Genomic DNA, 14,838 nt, shown 5'->3' with positions numbered 1-14,838 from the left:
CTAACGATTATCTCCGAAGATGCTGATGGCTTGGTCTCCTTGACTTCTAGTATGTTTTACAAAGAGTTAACCATCCAGAAAAGTTAATCTACTGCCCAAAGACAAATTTCTCATCATTTTTTGTCATTCAACATATTTAAAATTACCAAATAATATTCTCCCAGCAGGATGAATGAGGTTGTTCAGTCTTATCTCCCTTGTTTATAAACTGTGAAAAGTAGAAATGCTACCAAAGGGCAAAGCTGTGCAAAAAAGGAATAAACCCAGTATGTGTTCCCGCGCCATTGTGGCTTGAGTTGAAAGAGTTCTAGAGTTGTGAAATAAAAGCTACAGTCCTAACTTTATAATGTGTTTTGAGATTTATTGAATGAGTTAAATAACAATGTCAGAGTTCTTTTCCCATTACAAAATTAACTTGGTTTACCAGTTGTTAATATTTTCTGGTTCACGTATACTTCTTACCTTTCCCTGATGATTTACAGTGCAGGCATTCAACACAGTGTACAGTCAGAAAGTTTTCAGACTGATTACTTAAAACATGATTAACCATATTTGGCATAAGTAAAACTAAACTCAGTGGCAAACAGCTCTAGTGGGCCAAGGCTTACAGTGCCCCAATATCTGTTTTCTTGACCGTGGGCCCCTGGGTGCGCAAGCATATGCCCTGAACAAGTGGTCAGCTTGTCGTAGGACACCCAGTGTTTAGTCCTCAAGCAAACTTGGTACTCATTTTATCGACCCACTCAGGAGATGAAAGGCTGAGTCAACCTTGCCCAGCCCAGGGATCGAACCCAGGACCTGCTGCGTGATGCGCTAGCCACTGTGGCACCGGACTTCATTTTACATAACAGTGGCCTCCATTATCTTCAAAACAGTCCCTCTCTGAGGCTTGACAATGGTCTCTTTAGCTTTGACAATTTTTGAAACATTCCTGGACGTTATTTTTTTGTAGCATGCTCAGAACTTCTCGTGATTTGCTACTTCAGCTTCATTTTCAATTTTAGACACACGACTCAGGTTTCATTATCTGAAATGACATTTCAACAAAAAGCTGGACTTATTAGTAGCAACTTTTTGAGCTCCAATCAAATATCAAGTTTTTGCTGTTTAAGGTCAGCACTCAGGATTCTGTGCATGAACTTTGAAGCAACATGCCTCATCTTGAAATTTGAAGTCAAAATTTCATGGTTTCAATGACCAATCCTTTAGCATTCAAAAAGATGACAGTTCCTTTAGATAATATAATGTACTATCTCACTTCTGGTAATGAATGAATCAGTCACTGGTCAACCAGACCAGCTATCCCATCGGGGATAATTAAGTGTATAACTAGGATTAGACTGTAGTTAAGTGCAATAACCAGGATTTGATGAAGCATGAAACCATCAGTTTGGAAACTTTAGACTAGATTTCATATAGGTTATAAATTGACTTTGTTTAGTTTGTTAAGTACTTTCTGAATCTATGCTCCACCAGTGACAGGCTGTGGTAAAACTGCTATACTATTGGTATATTTTCTAGTGCACAGAAGGCAAAAGCCAATTCACATGATGTGCATACCCCATACACATATATAATTTAAGTGCACGTGGATTTGCATGGTTTATATTCACCATCATTTCCCTGAACAATGCTTGCTGGCTGTTAAAATGTAAACAGACTTTTAATTTTTCTCATAAAATTTCTTATTTTTCAGAAAAAATTTCTTTTTATTATTGTTTATGAACAGAATAGAACCCATAAACCATAAAGATAGCCAAACAAACATTTTTCACCTGTTCACAAAATTACCAATAATGTGGCGTGGATGTATGGATAATCAGAAAGTACCATTTGTTAGTTTGCATAAGTATCAATCAAGTTCATTTTCTGAATATTTTACTTGGGAAAAAAAAAGAAGAGAAAAACATATTGAAAATAGCGCTGAATTTCTTATATATGCAGTTTAACAAACGATCATGATAACAAAGTTGTTCTATTTGAACAAAGTTGTTCTATCTATATTTTATTTGATTTACCAAAATTTTCATATTAATTTACTTCAATCTTAAAAGAAGCTATATTTGCGTTTCTCAGATATATTCTGAAAAACTGAATTAATAAAACATATTATGTGACCTGCAGCACTAAAACATTTTCAGCTGGCCTTATATGTTCAGAAGCTGGTCATCACTGATACACTTGACCAAAAAAAAAATACCGAGATTTAATTTTTCAATAAATCTTTCTTTAGCTGCTATTTTTTTTTTTTTTAATTATTATTTTGAATTTCCATTATACTATATATTTCCACTATACATAATAAATTTAATATTTAAAAAAATAATTTGATAGCTGATAGCAATGAATGATTATTATAAAGGAAAAACTAAACAATTACTTTTAAACTTACAATATATATGATCTTCACTAGCTCCTCAGCAGTTAAACCTTCAGGTTGTACTTGTTCTAGAGCACTCAAGATCTGTTTTTCTCTCTCTAATCTATGCTGGATATATTCAACAATTTTGCTTTTTGGGTTGTGAATAACTGGTCCATGCCCTGGATAAATTCGTTCAGGCTCAAGCTTCAGAATTTTTTCTAAAGTTTGAATATAATCATGCAAATCTTCAAATACCTAAAAATGAAGTCATTAGTACAAAAACAATTAGTTCTTCATGATTACTCAAAACATTCTACTAAATATGTCACTAGCAATAAATATCTCATTAATACACTAGCAGAACAAATTAAAACAGTAACTATAAAAATGCTTTACATTAATTTTATTAGTATGATAGGTACTACAGTCAAAAGTCTTTAATCCGTACGTCCATAATCCGGACCTCAAAGCTACAAACTTTCTGCGCATGTGTAAATGCATAATACGTTTACGCATGCGCATAATACGTTTAATGTATAACGGACAATATACGCTAGGCTAAAATTATCTAATTATCTATTTCAGTTAATGTTGCAGATTGCGTTGTTCCTTAATCTTCAAATTCGATCTGGCTTATTATTTTTTGCAGACTGTTAGAGCAATTTTATAAAGTAAGCTTGAACTTTTGATTATGTCAAAAAGAATTTCTAATTCTGGAGCTGCCAAAGGATCTACAAAGTGAAAGCATGTTTCGATGTCCATCAAACAAGAAGTGGAATTGCTGCAAAAAATGGATAAAGGCATATCCTTTGTTTCTCTAACCATTCCGAAATCTGTTTATCAATTTCACGCTGCTCTGCGGGGAGGGGAGGACGTCGCGGCATGCAATGAACTGGAAGTTGATCTGTCAGCACTATTCTTATCTTCAGAGCAGATGTTTTTATTTTATTCGGCTTATAATTCCTAACTAAATGTAGTATTTCATCTCAATGTACTCCGTCTTGATATGATAGATTTAGATCATAATTGCTCTTTATTTCATAAATTACTTGTTTCATATTTTTAATTTTATAATTTCTGCATGCCATCTTATCAGATTTAAGTTGATGATCTATAATCCGGAACCGCCGAAGTCCCGACGAGTCCGGATTAAAGATTTTTGACTGTACTTGGTTGGTAGCTCAAAGTCAACATTATCATGTAGTCCAATTGTAGTCACCTTAGAACAAAAAATATATAAAATTTTTTTCACTCTTTCTTTTAGCATATATGAAAAGAAGTGCATGAGAGTGTTTCAAATTTTAATTTCAAGCATTGTGTGAGTAGCTGGTTAAAATTTTCATAGGCAATAGAACATGTTAATGCAAAGCCATTTTAGAGATTGCAAAAAAAAAATGACATGTGATTGGAAGAATGGATGCAAGACAAACACTGACCAGGCCTGTAAACACATAAAAACAGCCAAAAGCGTCATGTTGTAACAGACCTATTTAAGTCTAACTGAACTATTTTATTCACGCCATGAACTCATGAACTGTAACCGAACTATTTTATTTAAACGCCATCTCGTGGCGATATGAAAAAACGTCAGTCGACCTCCAGCCGCCATGATGATAGCTTACTATGTTATGTTATTCTCAATGTTTGATGTTCCATTTGGTATATGTTTCATTTTTATGTATATTTCTTTTGTTTGTAACCGTTCCTGTGTGCTCTGTTAATAAATCCTTTTAAAGCTAGCCGGCATTAGTGTCTATTGAGGAACGGCTACATCACATTGGCGACCAACTAAATTTGAATCCAAAATGGCGCAACAAAATGTTTAGAATTTCTGTTTGGCTTTAACAAGCTCTTACTCCCGAATTTAACTTTTAGTTGCTGGAGATCGGCTCAGTTTCTTTTCAGGTGTGGACTACTGGTCAAATATTCTGGAATTAAAATTGTCATACCGTGCTGCTAGCACATCGAATCATCAACTGGACAATTTCAACGGAAAAGATAAGTTTCGTTTACATTATCGTTTAATCTGAGTTTAAAGTTCTTTTAAACTGATGATTTATTATAAGCTGCTTCTTAAAGCAAATGTAAATTCTTTACTGAAATCTCATTTATTGATACTACATAAGAGTATTAAACGAAAGCAAACGGCTTTCTGTTAACCAAACGTTATTTCTTGAACTGTAATTTGTTATTTTAAAATGTTAATGCGCGTTATTTTAAAATGTTAATGCGCATATTAAATTAATTTGTAGATAATATTGTTTCACTGAATACATGTTTTGATGTTAAAGTTTGAATATATTCATTGACGTTGTTCATTAGAATTTATTAGTTTCGCTTCTGCATACAGCAGCAGATGTTTTCCCCCCCGCGGAAACGTTTAGACTAGCGATGATTTATGATGTGTTTACGTCAAATCTTTTATTATTTTTATTTCCTTTGAATGCTGTTGTTCCTTATTAAATGTTTTATTCTGCATAAAATAAAATATTGTACTTGTTGATTTATCTTTCGACGAACATTTTGAGAAAATGATTATAGTATAATACTTTAAGAAAATACCATTGTTTTCCTTTAATGAATGCATGTCTTGAAAATATTTCTTGAAGCGAAAGGAAATAATTATGAATAAAATCGAATGACTATTTAAATAAAGTAAAAGAGTTACTAAGTGTGTGTTGCTTAATCAGCTTAATATTTTGTTAAGATTAAGATTTCGAAGAATTCAGCTTGAATATAAAAGCTTATGGTAAGACATTTATGTATGTTTTGTATGTTTTGCTAAGTAGTAAACAATTTTTGAGCAATTTATTATATGTTATTTTCTTGATACAAGTTGAATTTATGAGTGCATTTTATGATATTTTTACGACTCCGAAATAATAAATTTTGTGAGTATTATTGTTTACATTTATAAATACTGTTTAATAGTGGTATATAAATGTACGAGTAACATTGTTTACATTCATACATGCTGTTTAATAGGGGTATATACATTTTACTTAAAGGTATAATTATTAATTCTAAAATACTGTATTGTGAATAAAATCGAAATAACAACAAATTCAACTTCATCTTTTCCCTCCCCCCTGACCTCTCATATAATTATGGCTTACCTTGCCAAAGCACGAAAAGAGGATTTAAAAACTCTCGCTGCAGAACTGGGTTTCACTGTAAACGACACTATGTGAGTAATAGATCTTAAAGATCTTATTGTCAATTCTGACACTTATGATGAGGCTTTTACCAGGAATCTTCTGGAAACTTTAATCGAAACTAGACAACAAAAACAACGTGAAAGCAACGATCTGGAGACACGTCAAAGAAAAGAACAAGAACTTTTATTAGAATTGGAACGTTTAAAATTAAACCTGGCAGCTGCTAGGTCAAACCCTAACTATGCCGCCTTTGCTTCAAATGCAGCTATATAACAAATATTCAACACCTAATCCCTAAATTTACAGGAACTTCTGACATTGCAACCTACCTGCAAATTTTTGAAAGACAATGTGAGAAAGTTAATATAAAACAAATAGATTACATCACTCATCTCCTACCTCTTCTGCCTATAGACATTTCGCAAATTATTTTAAGAGAACCAAAAGACAAATTAGAAGATTATTCTTACATCAAGAAGATTCTGCTACAAAGATTCAAATTAAATGCTGAATCATTTCGAATTAAACTTACTACACACCAAAAACACCCTGGGTCTTTATGGAAAGATTTTACTTACGAATTCAACAATTATCTCGAAGAGTGGCTCCATAGTCTCGATGTTACAGACTTTGAATCACTCAAAGACTTGGTCCTGACAGATCAGCTTAAAAGAAGAGTCAGTAGTGATGTTAAGGAGCATTTTATTGATACTTGGGGAAAAATAAAGAGTTCATCTGAATTAGTACAGAAATTGGATGATTATGAAGCTGTACGTGTTAAAAATACGAACTATAAAACTCAACTTCCTGGCAGGCGGAACTATTCTTACAAACCGACTAATCCATCCAAACACAAAGTAGAAAATCGAACAAGTGACGTACAGGGAAGTCATAAAACCTTTTTAAATCGTGGTCAGCAACAAATAGAAGGAACGCGACCTCCTTTAACATGCTATGGGTGCGGAAAAACTGGTTTTATCAAGTCTAAATGTTCAGACTGTAACCCCCCAGAGACTTCAAATTCATCAAATTTTGGCACTATCCAAATCCGATCCTGTTTATCTTCCACTCGGACTGCTGTATTTCCAATTAGTATTGGTGGTTTTTCCGGTACAGCTTTCGCCGACACTGGTGCTAGTCACTCAATTGAGAGTGAATCCCTCTATCATATTCTGCAGAAATAAGATGCAGTATTTGAAAAGACAACACTACAGGTGTCTTTCGCCGATGGTTTGGTATCTGAAAAAGAGGTACTTCGCACCGAACAAATCATTCTTCTCGAAGGCAGAGAGTTCAAAACTCCACTCCTTGTGTTGCCTGATGCCAAAAATAACGACTCTGTTAGGAATTGACTTTCTTCAAAAAGCTAAAATTGTTTTAAATCTTGCTGAAAATAAGTGGAACTTTTCTGATGAACCTCGAAGAAAATATAGCTTCATGAAACCTCATCAATCCCAAGTACTGGAAGAAACCCCAGTTGTTGTAAACAACTGCGAACTACGAGAAAATGAAGGACAACAACTAACTACAGCCCAACGGCTTGCAACTGATGCATTGCTTAACAAACATCACACTGTCTTCAAAGTAGGGGGAGAAACCACTAATCAAAAGCCATCTGGCTTACTTCAAACTCCAGTCTATGCTCAACGTTTTGAGACCTTGTCAATTGATCTTTTCGGTCCCCTTCCTGAAACACCGTCTGGTGAAAAATGGATTTTTATTGTGCAGGACTGTGCTACGAAGTGGACAGAACTATTTGCTTTAAAGGAAGCCACGGCCAGAGAATGTGCCACTATTCTTTTGGAGGAAGTCGCCCTTCGATTTGGGTTACCCAAGAAAATAATAAGTGATAATGGTACCCAGTTTACTAGTGCTGTTATGCAACAACTATGCTATATCTTGAACATTGATCAAAGTCTTACTCCTTTCTATCACCCACAATCTAACCCAGTTGAAAGGAAGAATAGAGATCTGAAACCACGTTTAGCAATACTTGTTGGTAACGACCATCAGTCATGGAAGGATAAACTGCCATTAATAAGGTTTGCTTTGAATACAGCCAAATGTGATTCAACTGGACATTCTGCTTCTTTTCTTCAATTTGCACGAGAGTTACGAACCTTAGATGATGTAAAGCATGATATAAAAGCCGTAATTGAGAACGATAATTTTGTTCCCGAAATTACTCCATATTTGAAACGTTTTGCAAGAAATGTACAACAGGTACGAGAAAGAGTCAAATTGCATCAAGATAAACAGAAACGCTATGCTGACAGAAAACGAAGAGAAACACCGAAATTCGTTCCTGGAGATAAAGTTTGGGTCACCCTCCACCCAATCAGCAAAGGTCCACTGAAGAAAACTGCTAAATTCATGCCCAAGAGAGATGGTCCTTATGTGATAGTGACTACAAGATCTCCAACCACTTATGATATTGCCGATCCTCATGAACCAGACAAAATTCTCGGCAAGTATCATGTTTCAGCCTTGAAACCATATCAAGAGCGAAATAAGCAAAACTCAGCTCGTGTAATTCCAGTGGTTCCCTTAAAGAAAAGAGGACGCCCGAAACGTGTAATACCATCCGAATCTGCACCTGTTGCACAAGGTGCTGATGACGCAAAATCTACTCCTCGTCAAACTGGAGCCCATTCACCTGATTCTCCGCCCGCTGCACAAAGTAGACAAATGTCAGTTCCTGCCTTCTTGCCGAGACGTCTACGAAGTCAGAGGGGGAGGATGTAACAGACCTATTTAAGTGTAACTGAACTATTTTATTCACGCCATGAACTCATGAACTGTAACCGAACTATTTTATTTAAACGCCATCTCGTGGCGATATGAAAAAACGTCAGTCGACCTCCAGCCGCCATGATGATAGCTTACTATGTTATGTTATTCTCAATGTTTGATGTTCCATTTGGTATATGTTTCATTTTTATGTATATTTCTTTTGTTTGTAACCGTTCCTGTGTGCTCTGTTAATAAATCCTTTTAAAGCTAGCCGACATTAGTGTCTATTGAGGAACGGCTACATCACATTGGCGACCAACTAAATTTGAATCCAAAATGGCGCAACAAAATGTTTAGAATTTCTGTTTGGCTTTAACAAGCTCTTACTCCCGAATTTAACTTTTAGTTGCTGGAGATCGGCTCAGTTTCTTTTCAGGTGTGGACTACTGGTCAAATATTCTGGAAACCAATTCTGGAATTAAAATTGTCATACCGTGCTGCTAGCACATCGAATCATCAACTGGACAATTTCAATGGAAAAGATAAGTTTCGTTTACATTATCGTTTAATCTGAGTTTAAAGTTCTTTTAAACTGATGATTTATTATAAGCTGCTTCTTAAAGCAAATGTAAATTCTTTACTGAAATCTCATTTATTGATACTACATAAGAGTATTAAACGAAAGCAAACGGCTTTCTGTTAACCAAACGTTATTTCTTGAACTGTAATTTGTTATTTTAAAATGTTAATGCGCGTTATTTTAAAATGTTAATGCGCATATTAAATTAATTTGTAGATAATATTGTTTCACTGAATACATGTTTTGATGTTAAAGTTTGAATATATTCATTGACGTTGTTCATTAGAATTTATTAGTTTCGCTTCTGCATACAGCAGCAGATGTTTTCCCCCCCGCGGAAACGTTTAGACTAGCGATGATTTATGATGTGTTTACGTCAAATCTTTTATTATTTTTATTTCCTTTGAATGCTGTTGTTCCTTATTAAATGTTTTATTCTGCATAAAATAAAATATTGTACTTGTTGATTTATCTTTCGACGAACATTTTGAGAAAATGATTATAGTATAATACTTTAAGAAAATACCATTGTTTTCCTTTAATGAATGCATGTCTTGAAAATATTTCTTGAAGCGAAAGGAAATAATTATGAATAAAATCGAATGACTATTTAAATAAAGTAAAAGAGTTACTAAGTGTGTGTTGCTTAATCAGCTTAATATTTTGTTAAGATTAAGATTTCGAAGAATTCAGCTTGAATATAAAAGCTTATGGTAAGACATTTATGTATGTTTTGTATGTTTTGCTAAGTAGTAAACAATTTTTGAGCAATTTATTATATGTTATTTTCTTGATACAAGTTGAATTTATGAGTGCATTTTATGATATTTTTACGACTCCGAAATAATAAATTTTGTGAGTATTATTGTTTACATTTATAAATACTGTTTAATAGTGGTATATAAATGTACGAGTAACATTGTTTACATTCATACATGCTGTTTAATAGGGGTATATACATTTTACTTAAAGGTATAATTATTAATTCTAAAATACTGTATTGTGAATAAAATCGAAATAACAACAAATTCAACTTCATCTTTTCCCTCCCCCCTGACCTCTCATATAATTATGGCTTACCTTGCCAAAGCACGAAAAGAGGATTTAAAAACTCTCGCTGCAGAACTGGGTTTCACTGTAAACGACACTATGCGAGTAATAGATCTTAAAGATCTTATTGTCAATTCTGACACTTATGATGAGGCTTTTACCAGGAATCTTCTGGAAACTTTAATCGAAACTAGACAACAAAAACAACGTGAAAGCAACGATCTGGAGACACGTCAAAGAAAAGAACAAGAACTTTTATTAGAATTGGAACGTTTAAAATTAAACCTGGCAGCTGCTAGGTCAAACCCTAACTATGCCGCCTTTGCTTCAAATGCAGCTATATAACAAATATTCAACACCTAATCCCTAAATTTACAGGAACTTCTGACATTGCAACCTACCTGCAAATTTTTGAAAGACAATGTGAGAAAGTTAATATAAAACAAATAGATTACATCACTCATCTCCTACCTCTTCTGCCTATAGACATTTCGCAAATTATTTTAAGAGAACCAAAAGACAAATTAGAAGATTATTCTTACATCAAGAAGATTCTGCTACAAAGATTCAAATTAAATGCTGAATCATTTCGAATTAAACTTACTACACACCAAAAACACCCTGGGTCTTTATGGAAAGATTTTACTTACGAATTCAACAATTATCTCGAAGAGTGGCTCCATAGTCTCGATGTTACAGACTTTGAATCACTCAAAGACTTGGTCCTGACAGATCAGCTTAAAAGAAGAGTCAGTAGTGATGTTAAGGAGCATTTTATTGATACTTGGGGAAAAATAAAGAGTTCATCTGAATTAGTACAGAAATTGGATGATTATGAAGCTGTACGTGTTAAAAATACGAACTATAAAACTCAACTTCCTGGCAGGCGGAACTATTCTTACAAACCGACTAATCCATCCAAACACAAAGTAGAAAATCGAACAAGTGACGTACAGGGAAGTCATAAAACCTTTTTAAATCGTGGTCAGCAACAAATAGAAGGAACGCGACCTCCTTTAACATGCTATGGGTGCGGAAAAACTGGTTTTATCAAGTCTAAATGTTCAGACTGTAACCCCCCAGAGACTTCAAATTCATCAAATTTTGGCACTATCCAAATCCGATCCTGTTTATCTTCCACTCGGACTGCTGTATTTCCAATTAGTATTGGTGGTTTTTCCGGTACAGCTTTCGCCGACACTGGTGCTAGTCACTCAATTGAGAGTGAATCCCTCTATCATATTCTGCAGAAATAAGATGCAGTATTTGAAAAGACAACACTACAGGTGTCTTTCGCCGATGGTTTGGTATCTGAAAAAGAGGTACTTCGCACCGAACAAATCATTCTTCTCGAAGGCAGAGAGTTCAAAACTCCACTCCTTGTGTTGCCTGATGCCAAAAATAACGACTCTGTTAGGAATTGACTTTCTTCAAAAAGCTAAAATTGTTTTAAATCTTGCTGAAAATAAGTGGAACTTTTCTGATGAACCTCGAAGAAAATATAGCTTCATGAAACCTCATCAATCCCAAGTACTGGAAGAAACCCCAGTTGTTGTAAACAACTGCGAACTACGAGAAAATGAAGGACAACAACTAACTACAGCCCAACGGCTTGCAACTGATGCATTGCTTAACAAACATCACACTGTCTTCAAAGTAGGGGGAGAAACCACTAATCAAAAGCCATCTGGCTTACTTCAAACTCCAGTCTATGCTCAACGTTTTGAGACCTTGTCAATTGATCTTTTCGGTCCCCTTCCTGAAACACCGTCTGGTGAAAAATGGATTTTTATTGTGCAGGACTGTGCTACGAAGTGGACAGAACTATTTGCTTTAAAGGAAGCCACGGCCAGAGAATGTGCCACTATTCTTTTGGAGGAAGTCGCCCTTCGATTTGGGTTACCCAAGAAAATAATAAGTGATAATGGTACCCAGTTTACTAGTGCTGTTATGCAACAACTATGCTATATCTTGAACATTGATCAAAGTCTTACTCCTTTCTATCACCCACAATCTAACCCAGTTGAAAGGAAGAATAGAGATCTGAAACCACGTTTAGCAATACTTGTTGGTAACGACCATCAGTCATGGAAGGATAAACTGCCATTAATAAGGTTTGCTTTGAATACAGCCAAATGTGATTCAACTGGACATTCTGCTTCTTTTCTTCAATTTGCACGAGAGTTACGAACCTTAGATGATGTAAAGCATGATATAAAAGCCGTAATTGAGAACGATAATTTTGTTCCCGAAATTACTCCATATTTGAAACGTTTTGCAAGAAATGTACAACAGGTACGAGAAAGAGTCAAATTGCATCAAGATAAACAGAAACGCTATGCTGACAGAAAACGAAGAGAAACACCGAAATTCGTTCCTGGAGATAAAGTTTGGGTCACCCTCCACCCAATCAGCAAAGGTCCACTGAAGAAAACTGCTAAATTCATGCCCAAGAGAGATGGTCCTTATGTGATAGTGACTACAAGATCTCCAACCACTTATGATATTGCCGATCCTCATGAACCAGACAAAATTCTCGGCAAGTATCATGTTTCAGCCTTGAAACCATATCAAGAGCGAAATAAGCAAAACTCAGCTCGTGTAATTCCAGTGGTTCCCTTAAAGAAAAGAGGACGCCCGAAACGTGTAATACCATCCGAATCTGCACCTGTTGCACAAGGTGCTGATGACGCAAAATCTACTCCTCGTCAAACTGGAGCCCATTCACCTGATTCTCCGCCCGCTGCACAAAGTAGACAAATGTCAGTTCCTGCCTTCTTGCCGAGACGTCTACGAAGTCAGAGGGGGAGGATGTAACAGACCTATTTAAGTGTAACTGAACTATTTTATTCACGCCATGAACTCATGAACTGTAACCGAACTATTTTATTTAAACGCCATCTCGTGGCGATATGAAAAAACGTCAGTCGACCTCCAGCCGCCATGATGATAGCTTACTATGTTATGTTATTCTCAATGTTTGATGTTCCATTTGGTATATGTTTCATTTTTATGTATATTTCTTTTGTTTGTAACCGTTCCTGTGTGCTCTGTTAATAAATCCTTTTAAAGCTAGCCGACATTAGTGTCTATTGAGGAACGGCTACATCACATTGGCGACCAACTAAATTTGAATCCAAAATGGCGCAACAAAATGTTTAGAATTTCTGTTTGGCTTTAACAAGCTCTTACTCCCGAATTTAACTTTTAGTTGCTGGAGATCGGCTCAGTTTCTTTTCAGGTGTGGACTACTGGTCAAATATTCTGGAAACCAATTCTGGAATTAAAATTGTCATACCGTGCTGCTAGCACATCGAATCATCAACTGGACAATTTCAATGGAAAAGATAAGTTTCGTTTACATTATCGTTTAATCTGAGTTTAAAGTTCTTTTAAACTGATGATTTATTATAAGCTGCTTCTTAAAGCAAATGTAAATTCTTTACTGAAATCTCATTTATTGATACTACATAAGAGTATTAAACGAAAGCAAACGGCTTTCTGTTAACCAAACGTTATTTCTTGAACTGTAATTTGTTATTTTAAAATGTTAATGCGCGTTATTTTAAAATGTTAATGCGCATATTAAATTAATTTGTAGATAATATTGTTTCACTGAATACATGTTTTGATGTTAAAGTTTGAATATATTCATTGACGTTGTTCATTAGAATTTATTAGTTTCGCTTCTGCATACAGCAGCAGATGTTTTCCCCCCCGCGGAAACGTTTAGACTAGCGATGATTTATGATGTGTTTACGTCAAATCTTTTATTATTTTTATTTCCTTTGAATGCTGTTGTTCCTTATTAAATGTTTTATTCTGCATAAAATAAAATATTGTACTTGTTGATTTATCTTTCGACGAACATTTTGAGAAAATGATTATAGTATAATACTTTAAAAAAATACCATTGTTTTCCTTTAATGAATGCATGTCTTGAAAATATTTCTTGAAGCGAAAGAAAATAATTATGAATAAAATCGAATGACTATTTAAATAAAGTAAAAGAGTTACTAAGTGTGTGTTGCTTAATCAGCTTAATATTTTGTTAAGATTATAATTTCGAAGAATTCAGCTTGAATATAAAAGCTTATGGTAAGACATTTATGTATGTTTTGTATGTTTTGCTAAGTAGTAAACAATTTTTGAGCAATTTATTATATGTTATTTTCTTGATACAAGTTGAATTTATGAGTGCATTTTATGATATTTTTACGACTCCGAAATAATAAATTTTGTGAGTATTATTGTTTACATTTATAAATACTGTTTAATAGTGGTATATAAATGTACGAGTAACATTGTTTACATTCATACATGCTGTTTAATAGGGGTATATACATTTTACTTAAAGGTATAATTATTAATTCTAAAATACTGTATTGTGAATAAAATCGAAATAACAACAAATTCAACTTCATCTTTTCCCTCCCCCCTGACCTCTCATATAATTATGGCTTACCTTGCCAAAGCACGAAAAGAGGATTTAAAAACTCTCGCTGCAGAACTGGGTTTCACTGTAAACGACACTATGCGAGTAATAGATCTTAAAGATCTTATTGTCAATTCTGACACTTATGATGAGGCTTTTACCAGGAATCTTCTGGAAACTTTAATCGAAACTAGACAACAAAAACAACGTGAAAGCAACGATCTGGAGACACGTCAAAGAAAAGAACAAGAACTTTTATTAGAATTGGAACGTTTAAAATTAAACCTGGCAGCTGCTAGGTCAAACCCTAACTATGCCGCCTTTGCTTCAAATGCAGCTATATAACAAATATTCAACACCTAATCCCTAAATTTACAGGAACTTCTGACATTGCAACCTACCTGCAAATTTTTGAAAGACAATGTGAGAAAGTTAATATAAAACAAATAGATTACATCACTCATCTCCTACCTCTTCTGCCTATAGACATTTCGCAAATTATTTTAAGAGAACCAAAAGA

At 34.5% G+C, this 14,838-nt stretch overlaps 1 protein-coding gene across 2 annotated transcripts in view; it reads right to left on the bottom strand.

The window, feature by feature from the left end:
• Nucleotides 1-14,838, bottom strand: part of LOC118202470 (endoribonuclease LACTB2) — a 58,434-nt gene that overhangs the window by 11,554 nt on the left and 32,042 nt on the right. For both annotated transcript variants that reach the window (XM_085824459.1, XM_035374655.2), the window contains exon 5: nucleotides 2,393-2,617. In XM_085824459.1, the coding sequence (XP_085680585.1) occupies nucleotides 2,393-2,617 (225 nt within the window). The remainder of the gene's footprint in view (nucleotides 1-2,392; nucleotides 2,618-14,838) is intronic.

The sequence above is a fragment of the Stegodyphus dumicola genome, chromosome 9 (genome assembly GCF_044657685.1).
Source record: "Stegodyphus dumicola isolate Sdum_Otavi_A_Nest chromosome 9, ASM4465768v1".
Taxonomy (NCBI): Eukaryota; Metazoa; Arthropoda; class Arachnida; order Araneae; family Eresidae; genus Stegodyphus; species Stegodyphus dumicola.
Note: the sequence above shows the minus strand (reverse complement) of the source record. Positions and strands in the feature narration are given on the sequence as shown.